Source organism: Scyliorhinus torazame, chromosome 2 (genome assembly GCF_047496885.1).
Source record: "Scyliorhinus torazame isolate Kashiwa2021f chromosome 2, sScyTor2.1, whole genome shotgun sequence".
Taxonomy (NCBI): domain Eukaryota; kingdom Metazoa; phylum Chordata; class Chondrichthyes; order Carcharhiniformes; family Scyliorhinidae; genus Scyliorhinus; species Scyliorhinus torazame.
The window spans coordinates 147,323,347-147,344,388 of NC_092708.1; the positions used below are offsets into that span (position 1 = coordinate 147,323,347).

Genomic DNA, 21,042 nt, shown 5'->3' on the forward strand with positions numbered 1-21,042 from the left:
AAGTTGTCAAATTAGGTTAAATCAAACATGTGTATATTTACATAGTCAGGAAGCAAAGACTATGTAAAAGACCAAGCATCAAAATGTTGGGCGAGTTTCTCCAGTCCCCAGCCACAGGCACAAATTAACAGCCACATCACCCCTGTCGAGAATCCATGCGAGCCGGTTCGATTGTGGGACCAGCCTAAATTGCTAACCTCGCCAGGCAGCAAGCGATTTACGATTGAACCGGTTTGGTCCCATTGGTGGATTCCAGAACTCACCTATGCGCGGCGAGAACCCACTAATCGCCAGTTAAGACCAATCTCCATCTCATTAATGGGATGGTCTCCATATCCAACAGCCTTCTGGGATCAAAGTGGCTGGCCAGCAAGCTGTCATATGAGCGACGATTATTGCTCCTTTGAAAAATGTGAAGCTAGCACAGTAGCTGCAGAGGGGATCGGAGGAGGTGAGTAGCCATCTCTCGCGTTTGGGCATGCTGCCTCAGTGGTCAGGGGAGAGTCCCCAGGGGTACAGGGCTGTTCGAGGGGCAGGGAGACACCGGCCGGGGGCCCCTCCTGAGCTGGGAGGATGGCTCAGTGCCTCTGGGTCCCATGGGTTGCCCCCCTACCCCGTAAATCACAGTTATCTGTGCGGAATTGCAGAAGGGGAGAGAGCGGCAATCAGCTGAGGCTCTCACCATGGGTTCCTTGGCACCCCCATAACAGGGGCAACTATGGCTGCTGTTGCCTCATGTTCCCGGCGGGGGGTTTGGGATATCCCTGCTGTGTCAGGGATATGCAAAGCGGAGTCCCGCAGCACGACTGGCTCAGTGGAAGACCTGTGCGGTTGCGGGATGCATAAGGGTAGGGAGGGAGGGGAGGCATTGGGGTGTCAAGGAACCCATGTTGAGAGCCTCAGCTGATTGCCGGTCTCTACCCTTCAGCAATTGCGCACAGATATCACGATGGATTGAGCTATCGACCCCGCAGCAGCTGCCCTCGTGGCGCTGGTGGCAGTCCAGGTAGCCGGACACCGGAGAAGGCGGCAGACGCCGATGCAGGCTCAAGAGGCAACCCATGTGCAGGAGCCACGTGGAGGAGGAGGACACGTGCTCCCAGTGGCCATGAAGGTCAATGCAGCCCTGAACGTTTATGCTTCGGGATTATTCTAGTGCCCAAGCGGGGACTTGTGCGGCCCTTCCCAAGATACAGATTACAAGAGCATCCGCAAAGTCACAGATATTCTGTTTGCTCAGGCCGCCGACTACATGAACTTCAACCTGGTCCAAGTTCATCAGGTTGCCCGGGTAGTAGGGTTCTCCACCATTACCAGGATGCCTCAGGTCCAGGGGGCTATAAATAGCACCCATGTAGCCTTGCACGCACCGGGGCAACAGAGCCTACATTAACAGGATGGGGTTCCACTCCCTCAACGTCCAGCTTGTGTCACTAACTTCACTAACTTGTGAACTAACTTCAAGGTCTGGAGTATCTTTTGGTCAAAGCTGCATCAGCTTCCCTGGGAGTGTGCAGGATAGGGACATCCTGGGGCAGTCGGAGATCCCCAGCATCTTCGAGGGACACCCCAGAATGAGGGATTGGCTTTTGGGATAAGGGGTATCCACTGAGGTCCTGACTGATGATGACAGTATGAGGGCCGGAGACTGAGGCAGAGACAAGATATAACGAGGCCTATTCTGCCACCCATGCTATCATTGAGAGGGGCATCAAATTGCTCAAAATGCAGTTCCAATGCCTGGACCGCTCCGGTGGTGCACTGCAGTGGTTATCTGCTGTGCCCTTCACAACCTGGCACAGCAGCGGGGCAAGGCACAGGAGTAGGTGGAGGTACATGCGGCCTTGTATGAGCCTAGCAGGAGAGGATGGAGGATGAGCCCTGGGAGGACCCACGGGAGGACAGGCGGCGATGGCGGCAGCGAGGGTCCGGCATGCCCGACGGGCCAGGGCGGCCCTCGTCCTCGCATGCTTCTCATGGGACAGGGCCTTCATTGCACTCCTCACCCCAGCCTGGACCTGCCTAAACCTCCTATCACCTCCACGCATCCTAACCCCCCCCCACGATCACCAACCATCCCATTCCTGCATCCCCGTCTGTCCCACCCATCTTCCGCCATCCCCCGACCCCACCCCGCCCCACTCTGTTCCATCCTCCCAGGGTATGTGCAACATCAATCCACGGTGTCATGATATGCAAACATGCAGATAATGATATACAGACAGGCAGCTAATGAACACAGAGAACAGGACATGACCAATGAGCAGGCAGGACATTCAGGGGTGGTATCTCACTATAAAAGGCACGAGGCACTCACACTCCGCCTCTTTCCACTGATGAACATCTACAGACTGAGTCAGGGTGTATTTACAGTATCACACCTCCAGCACGTGGCGAAGAGCTAGTCTGGTCCAGTCAGACAGAGTAACCACACTTAGGTTAGCAGAGAGTCGAACTCATAGAGAACTGTGCTAACTGTGATACTGGTTCAATAATTCAGATTGAACTAACTTCAAGGTCTGGAGTATCTTTTGGTTAAAGCTGCATCCAGTTGCAGCCTGTGTTATCCCAGAGTACATAACACATCATGCTACCATCAGACTGCTTAATCTAGGTGGTTTACCTCAGTCCGTTCTGTGATGACCAGCGAATGTATCCCGGCACCATGGAGAAGATTCAGGCTCCTCATCAGCTCAGGACCTCCGGCAATCTCAGTGCCAACTGGCGGACATTCAAGCAAAGGTTTCTGCTGTACATCGAAGCTTCAGACCTCGAGGGTGCGTCTAATGCAAGGAAGATCGCGCTGCTCCTCTCAACAGCGGGTGATCAAGCCATCGAACTCTTCAACTCTTTTCACTTCACCGAAGGCCAGGACAAGACAAAGTTTCAGACCATCCTGGACAAGTTTGACAGTCGCTGTGTAGTGGACACCAATGAAATCTTCGAACACTACATGTTCCAACAGCGTCTACAAGGTAAAGATGAATCTTTCAACTCCTTCTTAACTAACCTCCGCCTGCTAGCGCTGTCCTGCAACTTTGGTGATATTGCTGACTCCATGATCAGAGACCAAATCGTTTTTGGAGTTCACTCTGATCCTCTGAGAGAGCAGCTACTGAAAATCAAGCATATGACCCTGCCAGTCGCGATTGAAACATGCACAGTGCATGAGCATGCCTAAAATCACTATGCCCAGTACAAATCAGCTGAAAATGAGAAACCTGCCTCCCGCGAGGCAGTGAGTGTGCAGGCCATCTCCCGGATGCAGCGCCTCAGCATTAATGAAAGCGACCATTTTGTGTGCTTTTCCCGGGGCCCCACGCATGCGCGATGTGAACAGGATAACTAAGTGGCCGACATCCGCACTGCGCATGTGCGACAACGCGTGGAGCATCAGGACGCCGATGTCATGACGTAATCGAACTGCGGCAACGCCCACTTAAAGAAACACTGCCCTGCAAGAGGCAGGCGATGTTTAAAATGTGGGAAGCCTGGACACTATGCAGCCTTGTGCAGGTCTGCACCACCAGTCAGGAGCCAGCGCTCCCAATTCCGACGACGGCACATTCAGAGTGTGCAACAACAATTACAGGATTCTGAAACTGGCACCACAACGGATCCAGAGGAAGAATGCCTGGACTCCGCCTACTCTGTGGGCATCATTACCAAATGTGAATATGCCACATCCAACTCATCACAAAGTCAATCTATCCTCGCTGTGGATTCTGCAGACGAATGGCGTGCGGTGATGCAGGTCAACCACTGCTCCATCCAGTTTAAGCTGGACACAGGTGCTTCTGCCAACCTCCTCTCACAGGCAGATTTCAAATGCATCAAGAAGCCCCCCAAGGTCCTTCCAGCAGCTTGCAGGCTCCTGGACTACAACGGAAATGCCATCACGGCACTGGGATCCTGCCATCTACTCGGCTTCAACCGGAGCACCCATGCACGGTTACATTTTGAAATTGTCAAGCCAGGAGGGGCATCCCTACTTGGCGCGCATGCCTGCAGGCAGCTGAACCTCATGCAGCGGGTTTACACAACAACATCCTCCAATGTGGATCTTCAGGCCGGCATTGACGACATCCTCGCTCAGTATCCGGATGCGTTCGATGGGATGGGCATGCTGCCATATCGATACAAGATTCTGCTACAACCTGATGCTAAGCCAGTGGTCCACACACCACGCCAGGTCCCGGCTCCGCTGAGGGAGCGTCTGAAGGCACAGCTCACGGATCTTCAGCAACAGGGCATCATTTCCAAGGTAACCGAACCGACTGACTGGGTCCGCTCGATGGTATGTGTTAGAAAGCCTTCGGAAGACCTGCGCATCTGCATTGATCCTAAGGATCTCAATAAGAATATAATGCGTGAACACTACCCCATCCTGAAGCGGGAGGAACTCACCAGTGAGATGGCACACACACGTTTTTCACCAATTTAGATGCGTCACATGGATTTTGGCAAATCCAGCTGGTTGAGTCCAGAAGAAGGTTCTGCACCTTCAACACACCGTTTCGCAGATATTGCTATAGCCGTTTGGCATTGTCTCGACATCGGAGATCTTCCATTGCATCATGGATCAGATGATGGAGGGCATTGAAGGGGTTCGTGTGTACGTGGACGACATCCATTATATGATCCATGACCCCTGAAGTGCATGTTTTCTGTCTCCAGCAAGTATTCCGCCATCTCCATGCCAATGGCCTGAAGCTGAACAGGTCCAAATGTTGCTTTGGCTTGTCGACACTCAAGTTCCTAGGTGACCAGATCTCTCAGCAGGCCGTGCGCCCGGACACAGACAAGGTCAAGGCCATCAAAGCCATGAAGGTCCCTGAAGACAAGCAGGCGGTGTTGTGCTTCCTGGGCATGGTCAATTTTCTGGGCAAGTTCATCCCAAACCTGGCCTCACACACCACGGCCCAACGACACCTGGTGAAAAAGTCCACTGCATTTGAGTGGCAAGCAGAACATCAAGCAGAGTGGTTGGAGCTGAAAGCCAAGCTCATCATGGCACCCGTCTTGGCATTTTTCGACCCCAACAGGGAGACAAAGATCTCAACAGATGCGAGCCAGGATGGCATACCGGTGCGGTGCTGCTCCAACGCGATGACACTTCGTCCTGGGCACCGGTAGCCTACGCATTGAGGGCCATGACGTCCACCGAAACAAGGTATGTGCAAATAGAGAAGGAATGCCTGGGTCTTCTCACTGGAATTCTCAAGTTTCACGACTATGTCTACGGCCTGCCGACATTCACTGTTGAGTCGGATCATAGGCCTCTGGTCCACATTATCCACAAGGACCAGAACGACATGACGCCTCGATTGCGACGCATCCTCCTCAGATGGTACAACTTTGACTTAGTGTACACGCCTGGCAAGGAGCTCATCATCGCTGATGCATTGTCCCGCTCCATCTCATTGCCTAGTGAACCGCAGGAAATCATCCGGCAGATTGAATCACAGGTGCAGCTGTGTGCTAGCACCCTCCCGGCATCCTCCCATAGTGCGCTTGAGTTGGTGGTCCTCCCATAGTGCGTTTGAGCTGGAGTGAGGTTCGGGATAGCTTCAATGGCATCCCGATCTCTCGCTACAATGGGGAGTTCCGGTGAGCGGAGCTCCCCACTGTACAAACGGGGCTATGTGCAGCCTTGGCCGCGCGTTCCCTGTTCAGGTCCCTTAGCCATGTGTTTCTCGGCACTGGGAGCGCCAGAAACATGCGGCTAAACGCGTTCTCCAGGGGACATTGTTCCCTTTTGGGAGAATCGCACCCTATCTGCTTTGAGTTTTGTAGATACAAATATCTGTTTTTAAAACAGTCAGCAATGTTGAAATGGATTCTCAATTTATGCAGTGAAATGACTATTTCTGTTCATTATGTACTAGGGTCCTCGAGGTTTGCCGGGTGCGAGAGGGCACAATGGTTCCCCCGGAACAGCGGTAAGTGCCATCATTAACACTCTCACATTCCTATTGAGTATAGTAGATTTACCAAGTTACACCAACAGTTTGCTGCTGACACTTTGGTCGAAATTTTCCCCAAATTTGTCGGAGAGTCAGCCTCTGACTGAACAGAGTCGAGTTATCAAACCATTTTCTGGCTCTTTGTGAAAAGAAAATCTGGGGCCATGGCTTATGATGCCACTCTGGTGGGTTAGGACCCGATAGAGCTGGCAAGGCCGACTCCACAGAGATCGGATCGCCATCTTTAATGGGCACCTCGGTAACCATCTCCCTCACTCCACGGGCATGGAAGACCACACAAGTATTGGGGGCACACTCCCCCCCCCTCCTACCCCCTCTAACCACCACACAAGTATCGCAAGCACTCTCCCCTTCACAGTCATCTGCCCCCCCCACCCCCCCCACCTCACGGGTATCAGGGCTCTCCACTCTCTCCCCCACCACAGATAAAGGGAATGCGCCCAAAAGAGGAGGGTTACACCCCCTGCCAAAGCCCCATTGGTATTGCCCCTGGCACTTCCAGGGTGCAAGGGGATATGCCCAGCCTTGTCCCTCAACCCCTGGGGTTTCGAGGCACCTCCGCATCCCAGGTGTGATATCACAACTTATTTTCACTTGTGAAAACCAGCAATGATTTTCACAGGCATGATGATATGCTGCCTGGTAGGGAGGAATCACTGTGGGCAGAAACTATGGCGTAAAGCTCTTCAATTATATTAAAATGTACTTCAAATCTTGGAAACTGGAGGTGGGATTCTCTGACCCCGCGGCGGGTCGGAGTATCAGCGGCGGGGGTGATGGGGGGGGCTGCGAAAAGCACAACACAGCTAAGACGTCAGGTCGCCGATTCTCCGCCGACCGGAGAATCGGCGCAAATGGCGCCGGTGCGGTCGCCGCCGCGGCAGTCGGGGGGCGCTGGATGCGGCCCCCGCGGCGATTCTCCGCGCTCGACAGGCTGAGTGCCCGCCGAGTTTGGTCAAGTCCCGCTGCCGTCGTTTGCGTGTGGTCCTAACTGGCGGGATCTCGGCGTTCTGGCTGCGGGGGAGGGGGGATCCGACTCCGGGGGGGGGGGGGCTTCCACGGTGGCCAGGCTGCGATCGGGCTAATTCCGGGAAAGGGGCCTATGTTCCTCAGCGCGGGCCCCTGTAGGACTCTGCCATGTTGCGTGGGGGCCGGTGCAGAGACGGCAACCCACACGTATGCGCAGACCCGCGCCGACCGTGCTGGGGCCCGCACGGCAACTGGAGCTGCGTGAAGTGCTCAAGGGCCGTGCTGGCTCCCTGTGGGTTGGGGGATCGCTGCTCCCAGTGGGCAGATGACGCCATCGTAAAACGCTCCGGCGTTTACGACAGCGTCAACACTTGACCCCACTATCAGAGAATCCCGCACAAGGTTCTTTCTAAAAGAAATAATTTAAAGTACCTAATTACCTAAGTACCTTTAGAGGGCAGCACGGTAGCATAGTGGTTAGCACAGTTGCTTCTCAGCTCCAGGGTACCAAGTTCGATTCCCGGCTTGGGTCACTGTCTGTGTGTTTTCTGCACGCTCTCCCCGTGTTTGCTTGGGTTTTCTCTGGGTGCTCTGGTTTCGTCCCACAGTCCAAAGATGTGCAGGTTAGATGGATTGACTATGCTAAATTGCCCTTAGTGTCCAAAGCAGGTTAGATGGGCTTACGGGGATAGGATGGAGGTATGGGCTTAGGTAGGGTGCTCTTTCCAAAGGCTGGTGCAGACTCGATGGGCCGAATGGCCGCCTTCTGCACTGTAAATTCTATGAATTCATTTTTTTTCCAATTAAGAGGCAATTTAGCGTGACCAATCCACCTACCCTGCACATCTTTGGGTTGTGGGAGTGAGACCCATGCTCGCATGGGGAGAATGTGCAAACTCCACACAGACAATGACTTGGGGCCGAAATCGAACCCGGGTCCTCAGCCTGTGAAGCAGCAGTGCGAACCACTGACCTGCTGTGCCCCCCGAGAAATCAGGTTCATGCCCTTTCTGGGTCTGAACTTGATCACATCAACGCAGGGAGCAGGAAAGATCTCAAACCGAGATCACACCGGTGCAAATCACTTTTTAGGTCACTCTCGTGATTTAGCGGCTATAATGTGATTTGCGCCCGTGGTAAAAGGGGCCACTAGATCGAGCCCTGTGGGTGGACTTTTTCCATATTTTGTCAGACTGTCAGACTCTGACCAAAAACTGGTGTGTTTCTCTCCAGAAACATAGTTTTCAAACGAGATTTCCTGACACACTGACAAAACAAACCTGGGCGTGGTTTATGACGTCAGTCTGTTGCGGCGGGGCCTGATAGCGCTGACGAGGCCGGCTCCACAGAGATCGGGACACCATCTTGAAAGGGCGCCCAGATCTGCAGAGTTAAAATGTCCCCAGCATCCTCCCCACCCCAGCCCACCACAAAACTATTGAGGCTGTTCCCCCCCCAACCCCAACACCACAATCATCGGGGGCTCTTCCTCCACTCCACAAGGATAACAACTGCTGAGGCAGTATAGGTGGCACTCCCCCCCCCCCCCCCCCCAACTCAATGCACGCTGCCCCTCCCCGTGACTGCAAGTGCCGCTCCACTGTCACTGCCAAGTGCCCCTCTTCAAAGGCTTCAGCATTCTCCCACTCCTCTACCACACATAATGGAACCATCCTCCCCAAATGGGCTCCACAACGGACCCACCCCTGACACTGACCCCTGACACTAGTTGACACTGCCAGGTTGGCACCTGCAAGGGGATGTGCCAACTTGTTCCAGGGTGCAGTTCGAGGGCCCTGTCCATGCATGTTCCTCTCTTCCTCCCGCCCGCCTCACCCCCCACCTAAGGGCTGTACTTACCTTTGCACAACTGTAGGAGATCCCTCGACTGATTCACATTTTTATATAGCTTATGTAACTGAGGTGTGAATATTGAGTGTGGGCAGATGATGCGACGGCGGCTCGTTAATAATATTAACATTTATTTAAACATATTACAATGGATTTTTCGTCCTTTGTGGGCGGAAACATTGTTAAATCATCAGCGAGGAGCGTGAAAAATCAGGAGATGTGATCTCGGCAGCGAGAATCACATTTCCCGACTCTCACAATATTTTCCACCTGCTTCACTGTTCTCGCTGACAGCTGTGCAGGCACAAAATCCCCTATGTGACAACAGAGTGCATTAAAAATGAAAGGAATCCCATTACCCATTCTAATGGTGGAACACAAAGTAATAATTATAGCAACGGTAAAGAGTTGGAATTGATTCAGGGTCTGGAAACTGGTAATGTGAGATTTGTTAATATTTAACATTTTGAGCAATCTCAATTTTCACTTTGATAATATTTTGGATTTGCATTTCTACCTGATTATCTCCTTTAAAAGCATTTGGATTTGCATTTATCCTCATGGTTTTCCAAACAAGACAGTCTCTGATCATGATGCCATTTTTCTTTACATAGGGTAGCCGTGGTAATGATGGTCGATCTGGCAAAGATGGTACAGCTGTAAGTGAAATGCTGCTTTCTACAAAAAACACGCATTTAATAAATTCCACATTTTCTGAAGACACACAGATATAAAATTGTCCTTTTTTTCCCCATTTAGGGTCTTTCAGGACGGCCTGGTACACCTGGTTTTCCAGGTCGCCCAGGAACTAAGGTATTTTGACAATTAAACATTTTCCAGGTCTGTAAAAGTAACGTCTTCAAATAGAACTGAGTGACGACTTGGAATGCATTCAGGTTTTCAGCTGATTTAGATTATTCATGTTGCACCTAGAATTTGTCCCTGTCGAGGCACCAAATTATTTTTCTCAGTGGAGAAGAGAAAACTAAAGAAATATTCCAATTTAGTAAGGCTGAACAATGTGAAGTGTGAACTAGATATATCTGGTGCAATAGAACAAGGATAGTTGAGTATACGCTGTAAAGCAGGAACTTGTATTTATATCACACTTCTCAACAGTGACCAAATACTTTTGAGGCATAGTCATGATATTAATGAAGGGAAATTAGCACCCAACCTATTGTGCAGCTCCCACAATCAGTTATGAGATAAACACCTGAGTAACAAAATCTCTCGTAGTGATGTTGGTTGAAGGATAAATATTGCCCATTAACAGGGAGAAAGCTCCCCTGCTCCATTTTGATGAGTGCCAGTCAATCTCGGGGAGGGGGACAGATGGCCAGACACTTTGATCCAGGAGGAAGTCACACCCCATACTTTAGGGAGTGCTGAATGTTCTGGTCAATGGTCACAGGCAGGAGGGTGTGACTGCATGTAAGGCATGTAAGAGGACCCCAGGCACTGAGCCAACAGATTGTAACAGGCCAAAAGTAAGCAGTAAGCATTACTTCACTGTGAGGATAGTCAATTATGTGAAGTAGTGGGCTGTGATTGCAAGTAGATAATAACTGGACAAGGTCTTAAGAATAATATATAATTGGTTATAATTGTTAGTACGTCAGGAAGGTGGACTAGATGGACACACAATCCCCCAGTCTAATAGAGAATATCTAATTTCATGCAAGCAGAACGGGATAGAACCCCTAACCGACAGAGTTAATGATTGAGACGCACAAGTAGCTATTTAAATAAACAAGCTGGATGGATCAAAGACCAGCACTCAGATCTTCTGCTGCTTAGACAGTCCCTTGGAGTCAAGGATTTCTTGCTTCCACGCTAGAAAATGAGTTCTCAGGTGACTGAGGGGTCCAATGCATGACCTACGGTCTCTGTCACAGTTGGGCCAGACGGTGATTGGAGGAGCGGGTGGGCCGGATTTCCACACACTCCGTTCACTGTCGACGTTTGGCTCATTTGCTCTCAGCAATGAAATCCAATATGATCCAAGAGGGAAACTCAAGATCCTACCTGGACAAAAAAAATTAAGAGCTTGTAAGTTTACCTGTTTCTCCCGAGGGAGAATTTGGGGGCATTTTAATAGAGCTGGATCCTATCTAGGGACGTCTGGGGATTCTCTTCAGACCTTAGCTGGCCTGAGTTTTGATGAGTATTCATGAGGTTGGGATGGGCAAAATTTCTTGGGGAAGCCTGGGAATTCGCAAGCAAAGTGTGATGGTGCACGGGATGTAGAGAAGATCCAACTTCCTCCACCTCCCAGAGAAATTGAAAAAGGCGCTAATAGTGAAGCAGGGTCGTGGTGGAAGTGGTTTCTGCTCAAAATGGCAGGCCCTTTAATATTTTGCTGGCTCACTGCAGGCCGATCACACGACAATTGATAGCATCAGGAATGTCACCATTTAGCCTCACTCTTACTAATATAGTTACTCGAAGTAAGGTGCAAAAGGGGATTCCGCCACATACTTGGCCCCCGGTGAAATTCTTGGAAATGGCAGAAACCCAAATCACCTGCTTTCTTTGCAGTTGCGTTGGTCTTTTGTCAAAGTTACAGCAGAGGACCAGGGAAACCAAAACTGGAGGGATTCTGGCTGCAAACCAATAGGAAGAATGATAAAACTCAATAATAAAAGCAAATTACTGCGGGATGCTTGCATTTGAAACGAAAGAGAAAACGCTGGAAAATTTCAGCAGGCCTGGCAGCATCTGTAGGGAGTGAAAAGAGCTAATGTTTCGAGTCCGATGACTCTTTGTCAAAGCGGATAAAATGATAAAACTCAGCCATTTGTAATTCAATGCCAATGTTTAAAACAAAAAAAGAAAATCTGTATCTTCTCACTTTGCATTTTCGATTAAGTTTAATGTACCCAACAGGTCTCACTGTCCTCAAAGTGTTATTTTTTTTCTTTTTAATAATGTATCTTGCAGGGTGAATCTGGTGAGCGAGGTTCTCGTGGTTCTGATGGCACTCCAGGCTCAAGAGGTGAACCAGGTTTCCAGGGCCCCGCTGGGATCTCAGGCCTGCCTGTATGTAAATAATTATCCTCTGAAACCCTTCACATCTGCCTTTCAGAGAACAATTGATAAGTGATAGAAAAATCCGGAAAAGGTATCTGACGCCCTGCTAATGATTTATATTTCAGGGAAAATCTGGAAAAGATGGGTCACCTGGTGCTCGAGGTTTACTGGTCAGTCAGAACAAAATCACATATTTGTTTATAGTGAGAATGTCCTTTAAATACAGTAAAATAAGGTGTTAATTAAAGAGTGGGGCATCAAATGAATATTGTCTTCACTCATAATGTTTGCCTGCCGCTGTCACCTAAGTATAAGTAAACATATGTCAGGCCATTTAGTAACTTGATATAAGTTATTTGGTCCATAATGGAATGGAGAGGTTAATAAATATGTCACAAGAAAAAAAAAGAAAATATTTCCAAGGGCCTGGTGAAAGCATGCAGTGGAACTATTACAGGCTCCGTATTCAATCCTTTGTTCATCTTTTAGTCAACGTCCAGTGTGATGAATAAAATGTATAATCAACATAGAACCCTGACTAGAAACTGTATTCATACCTCTTCTTTAAAAATATTTTAGGGTCCTTCTGGTATACCTGGCAGCTCTGGCAGACCAGGTCCAATTGGTGTTCCAGGCCCATCAGGTACTAATGGTGTTCCAGGATCCAAAGGTCTACCAGTAAGTGCTTGCAAATGTTACAGTCTTATATTGAACAAGTAAAATCCCATGCTACTCAAATAAAAAGTGCTCTGTTCATATCGTTAAATATAAGTTAATGCAAATTAAAGTAGCATAGCTTTTTAAAAATTCTACCATGGAATGTGGGCGTCGCCTGGTATTCGTTGCCCATCCCCAATTGCCCTTAAGAAGGTTGTGGTGGGGCAGTACGGTGGCGCAGTGGGTTAGCCCTGTTGCCTCACGGCACCGAGGTCCCAGGTTCGATCCCGGTTCTGGGTCACTGTCTGAGTGGAGTTTGCACATTCTCCCCGTGTTTGCGTGGGTTTCGCCCCCACAACCCAAAGATGTGCAGGCCAGGTGGATTGGCCACGCTAAATTGCCCCTTAATTGGAAAACATAAATTGGGTACTCTAAATTTATTTTTTAAAAAGGTGGTGGTGAGCCAATTTCTCAAATTGCTTCAGCCCTTGTGGTGCAGTTATACCCAGAAAGTTGTTAAGAAGGGAGTTCCAGGATCTTGACACTGACAGTGAAGGAATGGCAATATAGTTCCAAGTCGGGATGGTGTGTGTCGTGAAGGAAAACAAATAGATGGTGGTGTTCCCATGCATCTTCTGCCCTTGTCATCATAGGTGGTAGAGGTCACAGATGTGGAGGGTGTTGTTGAAGGATGCTGAGTAAATTGCTGCAATGCATCTTGTGGATGGTGCATGCTGCTGCTACTGTGCATCAGTGGTGGAGGGAACAAATGTTGAAGATGATGAATCGGGTGCCAATCAAACATGCTGCTTTGTCCTGGATGGTGTTGAGCTTCTTGAGTGCTGTCAGAGCTGCACTCATCCAGGCAAGTGAAGAGTTTTCCATTCCACCCCGGACTTGTGCCTTGGATAGATTTGGAGGAATCAGGAGGCGAGTTGCTCACCACAGAATTCCAAGCCTCTGATTTGCTGCCCTTTTAGCCACAGTATTTATGTTGTTGGTCAAATTCTGCTTCTGTTCTAACATCACAAGATGTTGAAAATGCAAGATTTAGCAATGGCAATGCCATTGAATGTCAAGGGCAGATAGTTTGGTTCTCTCTTGTTAAAGGTGGCCATGAACCAGCACTTGTGTGGTTTGAATTTAATTGCCACTTGTCAATCCAGGCCTGAATATTGTCCAGGCCTTGCTGCATATGAATATGGATTGTCTCATTATCTAGATTGGTTAAGGATTGCTTAACAGACAAAACCACTGAATAGAAATAAATGGGTTCAATCCTGGCCCCGGGTCACTGTCCGTGTGGAGTTTGCACATTCTCCCTGTGCCTGCATGGATCTCACTCCCACAACCCAAAGATGTACAGGTTAGGTGGATTGGCCATGCTAAATTGGAAAACAATTTTTGGTGACACAGTGGTTAGCACTGCTGCCTCACAGCACCAGGGACCCGGGTTCAATTCTGTCTGGAGTTTGCATATTCTCTCCGTGTCTGCGTGGGCTTCCTCCAGGTGCTCCGGTCTCCTCTCACAGTCCAAAAATTGTGTAGGTTAGGTGGATTGTCCATGACAAATTGCCCCTTAGTGTCCATGGATGTGTAGGTCAAGGGGGTTATTGGAATAAGGTTTGGGAGTGGTTCTGGGCAGGGTAACCTTTCAGAGGTTTGGTGCAGACTTGATGGGCAGAATGGCCTCTTTATGCACTGTAGGGATTCTATGGTTCACAGAGCTATGGATGCTCAAACAATGAACAGACTCAAGACAAAGAACAATAGATTTTTAAATACTCAGGAAATAAGGAATATTGCAAAGGCGGAGGTGAGAGAGAAGATCAGTCACAATCATATCAAATGACAGAGCAGGGTCGAAGGACTGAATTTCCCAGCCCTGCTCCACTTATATTTTAATGTTCAGCTCTGTGCTTTGGACAGGCTGGAATATCCTGACATGTTAATTAGATGCTGGCAAACAAGACTACATGACATTGTGGAATAATTAAGATGTAATGGTATACATCTATGTGTAATATTCATGTAAAACAGTGAAAATGTGAGACAAAGTTCAGCTTTTGGGTGCAGGGATCATGATCATAGAATCATAGAATTTACAGTGCAGAAGAAGTCTGCATCGAGTCTGCACCGGCCCTTGGAAAGAGCACCCTACTTAAGCCCAGGCTTCCACCCTATCCCTGTACCCAGTAACCTGCAGCACGGTAGCCTTGTGGATAGCACAATTGCTTCACAGCTCCAGGGTCCCAGGTTCGATTCCGGCTTGGGTCACTGTCTGTGCGGAGTCTGCACATCCTCCCCGTGTGTGCGTGGGTTTCCTCCGGGTGCTCCGGTTTCCTCCCACAGTCCAAAGATGTGCAGGTTAGGTGGATTGGCCATGCTAAATTGCCCTTAGTGTCCAAAATTGCTCTTAGTGTTGGGTGGGGTTACTGGGTTATGGGGATAGGGTGGCGGTGTTGACCTTGGGTAGGGTGCTCTTTCCAAGAGTCGGTGCAGACTCGATGGGCCGAATGGCCTCCTTCTGCACTGTAAATTCTATGATAACCCCACCTCACGTTTTTGGACACTAAGGGCAATTTATCGTGGCCAATCTTCCTAACCTGCACATCTTTAAAACGTGGGAGGAAACTGGAGCACCAGGAGGAAATTCACACAGACACGGGGAGAACTTGCAGATTCCGCAGAAACAGTGACCCAAGCCGGAATCCCCAAGGTGATGTGTGATCACCTTGTGCCAAACCGATGTGGAGGTCGCAATTGAACCCAACGCTGTCTATTCATCTTCATGATTGCAGCATTCAGCCCAGTGCTAAACATGCAGCTAAATGGATGCAAATTCAGGGGTTGGTCCAACTGTGAACAATACTAGCCTGAACTAAAGTTAGCCTGTGCGTCTCAACCTATCCTCAAGGGCAGGTCCACTCTGGCTACAGCAGGTACTGGGACTCTTTGCGAAACTGCTTCGCACAAGGAAAAAATAATACAAATAGAGTTGAAGACCTATGAGAGCGCTCCCAGGCTCTTCCTTGCAGTCCTGAAGGCCTTAGTCCAGTAGTTGCAGAAGAACAGAGGTTGTGCTTTTGCAGAGGGCCAGGAGGCCCTCCAGACACAAGCTGTGAAAGGAAGCGAAAGAGATATCGATGTGAGATCAATGTAAGGAGGGCCTTGAGGACCTGGCTGCCAAGTTGCATGAGTGGTAAAGACCAGAGAATTTTTTTTCAAATGACATCTCCTACCCATCACATTACCAACCTCGCACACTGTTTAATATACCATACTTCCTGACGGGGACAAGGGGAGGGGGTGGTGGTTGTATGCCGAGTACCGTGGGGTGGGGTGGGGTGGCGGGTGGGGGGGACGGGGATCGATCTAGGTCTGTATAATAGTTACCTAGATATTAGAAGAGTTTTTAATTCTTCTAACCTTTTCTGCATAAGTATTGGTGTAACACAGTCGGAATCATCTGACGTTTGCAATTGAAAATGCATATTCAGATGGTTCCTAGAGAAGGGCAATTGTCCACAGGAGTTTGTGCTTCTTGATAATTGCCATGTAAACCATTACTTGGGAAATTCTGAGAGGGATTCCCCTCTGCATCTTTAGGCTGACCCCAAATGCGAGGCTGGGAAGCTCGGATGTTATGATTTATTAATTTGTTGAAATTACAAAATTTCAATCTGGCTGTGTTTGTAGCTATGTTGCACTTTGGTAAACCACCAGGGTTTAGATTTACAGTTCAGTTCTGTGTGCTTAAAGAAATCATCATTTTGCATGTTTCTCATCTTATACACTCATTGCAACTTTGACCTTTAGACATTCCTCAGATATCGCTCTTGTGTGGGTGACCTTTAAAAATGATCTTTTACTTCAAAATACCAAAGAACGCCATTGTTCATCATATTATTTTCAAACAACAAACATTGATTTTCCATCATTGCCAATACCTTTTCTAATTGGAAACACTTCACTTTCTCAGGGTGAATCTGGAAAATCTGGAGCAACAGGTGAACCTGGCCCTAAGGGTGAATCCGTAAGTCTTTTTACTTGTCCCTTTTAGTCTGAAAAAGGAAAATTAATTGAATGACCAAACTCTCGAATTGGGATTGTTTTTACTGAGATATTTGAATAATAGGCCCGAATTTTACAGTGAGTGTGTGGGTTTGCATCTGACCCTGAATCACACAAGAAGGTGCTGGGCGTGCGTCCCGATGTCATTACGCTCATGCACAACATTATGTCCGGCAGGCGCATGCAGGAGTCGGAAGCCTGTCCACCAACAATTAAGCTCATTAAGGTACTTAAGTGTCAGTGGCTTTACATAGCCCACCACCTTAATGATTGGTGATGGGTCAATCGGTCAAGCGGCTCCATCCGGGGCAGGAATAAATGTCCAGATTAAATAAAATTGACAAGATGTTTGGGGGATGAGGTGCTCTGTGATCTGCTGAAAGATGCTTGAATTTGCAATATTGACATGGTCAGCAGCCTTTCATTGAGCTCAGTTCATTTTTACAGTTCTGCAGCTCCTTGAGGCTACTCCGCAGCAGCTGTCAAACTTCGGGGAGTGCCAGCCCGCATCTTCACGTCTCTCAGCACCTGCCCTCTTCCATCAACAACCCCCCCCCCCCCCCATCCTGCCCTAAACCTGGCAACGCTGTGTCTTCATTGCATGTTTCACGCTGGCTGCCAATTAATTGGCTATCCAGTGTGAAAACGTGGTCAGGAACCAACCACGGCCGGAGCATCTGCTTCTGTTCCCGCTGAAAGCACAGGTTCAAGGTTCAGGCCATGGTTTTAATGAACCTTTCTGGTTGTGCCAATCATAACAGAATATCGCAGTTAAATTGGCAAATCTAAGTAAAGATTGAAACAAATTTTGCCTTTGTAAGCATAACTTTTTATAATCTTTTGCAGTAACAACAGAAAATATTTACATTGAAGAAACCGATAAGCTGCTTCAAAGCTCGCAATCATTTTTTCCTTTTATTGCGGGATTAAGGAAAGCAAGGGCTGTATGCCGTAATGCATATAATAATACAACTGCCAGGGTGCGGTGAATTGCAAAGAAGCATGATCCAATCTGTTCTTCCATTAGCTGAAAATCAGAGAGAAATATGCATATTATTTGAATTTATGAATCTAAAAAAGAATGTACTAAATTGCCAAGATCTATTTCACACTTTAAGCATGTATCTTTATTTTCTTACTAGGGAGCACCTGGAAGCTCAGGTCTTCCTGGCCCCCCTGGTGAAGAAGGTAAAAGTGGTTTAACCGGTGAAGCAGGACCGAATGGTGAAAAGGGTGTTCCTGGCGAGAGAGTAAGATGAAACCTATATCATACAGAGAGAAAATACACCAGCACAAATCTTTGAAAATACATCAGAGTTGATAAATAAGTATAGACTACTACTTAACATTACTGAAATTAGAGCTTTCTATGTGAATATCCATATTCAGAAAATATCATACACAACCTTTTGGGGAAAGAATTATGGATTTCCACTAATCTGTGTGAGGCAACTCCTTCCTCATTTCATTCATGAAATGAAAATCGCTTATTGTCACAAGTAGGCTTCAAATGAAGTTACTGTGAAAAGCCCCTAGTCGCCACATTCCGGCACCTGTTCGGGGAGGCTGGTACGGGAATCGAACCGTGCTGGCCTGCCTTAGTCTGCTTTCAAAGCCAGCGATTTAGCCCTGTGCTAAACAGCCCCATGGATAGCCTGTCCTCATAATATAGCTCAATAAGCCCTGGCAACAACCTGTTAAATTTGCCCTGACCCACTGTTAGGGATTTCCTAAGAGCACCAAAACATCCATAGGTACTGCCACACGTTGCCCCCTCTGTCAGTAGCCTCGACAAAGCATTAATGATTTATCATAGAAAACCTCCCATCCATCAGTCCAAGGTGACTTGCTTTTTTTATCACAGTTTATATTTTTCCCAAGTTCTCAGTCACTCAATGTTGGATCCTAGAACTTCCCACAATTTCTATTAATATACATTGATATTAACTTTGATATCCTTTACAATTTCTTTAAAATTCTTTTGTGCACGTCTCATTACCTTTTCGTATCCCTTTGTTGTTTTTTTATAGCTCCTCCAGTCCACTGGATTTTCACTTTTAAGTTGTTACTACCTTACCTTAATTGTTAACTATTCTTTTTTTAAAATAAATTTAGAGTACCCAATTCAATTTTTCCAATTAAGGGGCAATTTAGCGTGGCCAATCCACCTAGCCTGCACATCTTTGGGTTGTGGGGGCAAAATCCACGCAAACACGGGGAGAATGTGCAAACTCCACACGGACAGTGACCCAGAGCCGGGATCGAACCTGGGACCTCGGCGCCGTGAAGCAACAGGGCTAACCCACTGTGCCACCGTGCTGCCCCAATTGTTAACTATTCTTACTTAACTACACAAGTGTAGCCTTTGTTTTTTAGGAGTACAATGTATTGTACCGAATACGGTGTGTTGTCGCAAAGCTTAATGGAAGTACCGTTAATTATCTGCTGTTATGGTCCCTAAAGTTCAATGACATTCATGGTTAAGTTATTTTAAAACTCAATAGTTGTGCATATTTCAATAATACTGACAACCTAACTTTCTATTCCTCTTTCTAGGGAGCTCCGGGAGTAAGAGGGGTCCCTGGCGCAAGTGGACCACCAGGTGAAAAGGTCAGAAGATCTCATTATATTTAAATTCAATTTCAATAAATATTGACATTTCTCTTCCACATTTTCACTTTGATAACAGTTTCCAAATTCCTCATTCTATACTAACTTTATGTTAATAGGGTCCGGCAGGAGAAAATGGTCCACCGGGTCCCTTGGGGTCCAGAGGGGCTAGCGGTGAATTAGGTCGTCCTGGAGATGCCGGTATCCCTGGCCAAAGAGTAAGAAGCAGAATTTCTTTGAAGAAATAATGGGGAAAAAATTGTTGGAAATTTTATTGTGCTGGCAAATGTTTTCACTGGTTTAATTTCCAGATGTCTTTCTTTCCTTTAGGGAAGTAGAGGAAACCCTGGGAGCCCTGGTTCGATTGGTAAACATGGACCACAGGTAATTTTCAAAAAAGGCATTGATAGATAAAAATACATTTTCCTCTTTAATTTTCAAATTTATATCTGAGTAGGGTCTACAAGCAAAGAGCTAAAATCCTCTTGTTGGGGTCATTGTTAATATAAATATTGAAATCATCCAGCAGAATTCCATCCAGTCTATCAGAATGCAGAGTCATTATAATGTGTTCAACCACCATTAACTAATAGAGAATGACACGTTCATAAATCAGCGATGCTCCACGTAAAGTGGAAGGTAAAATTTGGGCAGGAAGTCTCCATATATCCCGTTAACATCTCAGAGAGTGCATATTTTAGTTCATGTAATTATGCACAGCCCTGCACTTGCCACCATCTTTCAGCTTATCCCGAAAAGACAACAATCAGCTGATTCCGAATGACAGAAATTGAAATCAATGAAATAGTGACAGACTTGCCAGCTGAATCTGCTTTGCTCCCTTCCATTCAGCTATCCCTGAGAAATAACTTCCTCCTCTCCAAATTGAGGCTGGTTGACATATTGGAAAAATGCAATTAACAAACTAGTCAAATGAAGAGGAAATGAAGGATAAATGTTAAGTTTCAGGAACAAGAATAAATGAATTAATGAATAGCTCAAACACAGATGTAAAATGGATGGCAAGTCACCTATCATTTAATTTATGTGGGTTTTCATCAGGGAGCTCAGCAGACAGCTGCCATGGTGGATTAAAGTAAGCACAGTCCTGGTGTGTTATGCTGACAATGTCACAGCAGATTACAATAACACTGTCATGGTGGAGTTAAGCTAAGGGTAAGTGTTTGAATGAAGTGGTGGCTAATATTGGAAGACATTGCAGGCAGCACATCACACCAGGCAGGAGCACAGATTTTTGAGAGGATACTCTAGTGCTGCTCTGCACTCCTGTCTAATGAGGCTTCAAATTGATAGCAGAGTATGGCAAAATTACCACCGCTATTCTGCAATAGAAGCATAATAATGTACAGCTAAATTAATTCACCTATGTATGGCCTCTAAATGTTGCAACAGGAAAATCTAACTAGTGCAAACGTGTCACAATTCTGAGATTGCAATGAACATTATTTGCTAACTGTAAAGATTCTAAACATAAATAGCAACTTGTTTTCTGGCTTTGTGTTGTTTACTAGCTACCTGAATGTGAAAATGCTGATTATCTCTGTTTTGTTTTGCACAATGATAATTTCTTGCAAGTATTAGACATGTTAAGTATCTTTGACTCTGCCTTGTTTGTTTCCATAGACTGATTTCCGCCCAGTTACATCTGATTGTGTGAGTGTGGCATTTCAGGGATAAATTTTATTCCTTATCAAATCATCCAATTTTTATCGCCAGGGTCTTTCTGGAGATCGGGGTCCTCCAGGTCCAGCTGGTTCACCTGGACAGAGAGGTTCACCAGGTGTTATGGGTTTTCCTGGTCCAAGGGGCAGTGATGTAAGTGCAAGTCATCCATTAAATG

At 47.3% G+C, this 21,042-nt stretch overlaps 1 protein-coding gene across 1 annotated transcript in view; it reads left to right on the forward strand.

Moving 5' to 3' along the window:
- The window catches only part of LOC140406814 (uncharacterized), a 249,663-nt gene that overhangs the window by 147,736 nt on the left and 80,885 nt on the right, over window positions 1–21,042 (forward strand). Inside the window, exons 10-22 of the mRNA XM_072494717.1 lie at window positions 1,157–1,291; window positions 5,889–5,942; window positions 9,422–9,466; window positions 9,567–9,620; window positions 11,751–11,849; window positions 11,966–12,010; window positions 12,420–12,518; window positions 16,480–16,533; window positions 17,714–17,821; window positions 19,128–19,181; window positions 19,301–19,399; window positions 19,512–19,565; window positions 20,919–21,017. Coding sequence (XP_072350818.1) covers window positions 1,157–1,291; window positions 5,889–5,942; window positions 9,422–9,466; window positions 9,567–9,620; window positions 11,751–11,849; window positions 11,966–12,010; window positions 12,420–12,518; window positions 16,480–16,533; window positions 17,714–17,821; window positions 19,128–19,181; window positions 19,301–19,399; window positions 19,512–19,565; window positions 20,919–21,017 — 999 coding nt within the window. The remainder of the gene's footprint in view (window positions 1–1,156; window positions 1,292–5,888; window positions 5,943–9,421; window positions 9,467–9,566; window positions 9,621–11,750; window positions 11,850–11,965; window positions 12,011–12,419; window positions 12,519–16,479; window positions 16,534–17,713; window positions 17,822–19,127; window positions 19,182–19,300; window positions 19,400–19,511; window positions 19,566–20,918; window positions 21,018–21,042) is intronic.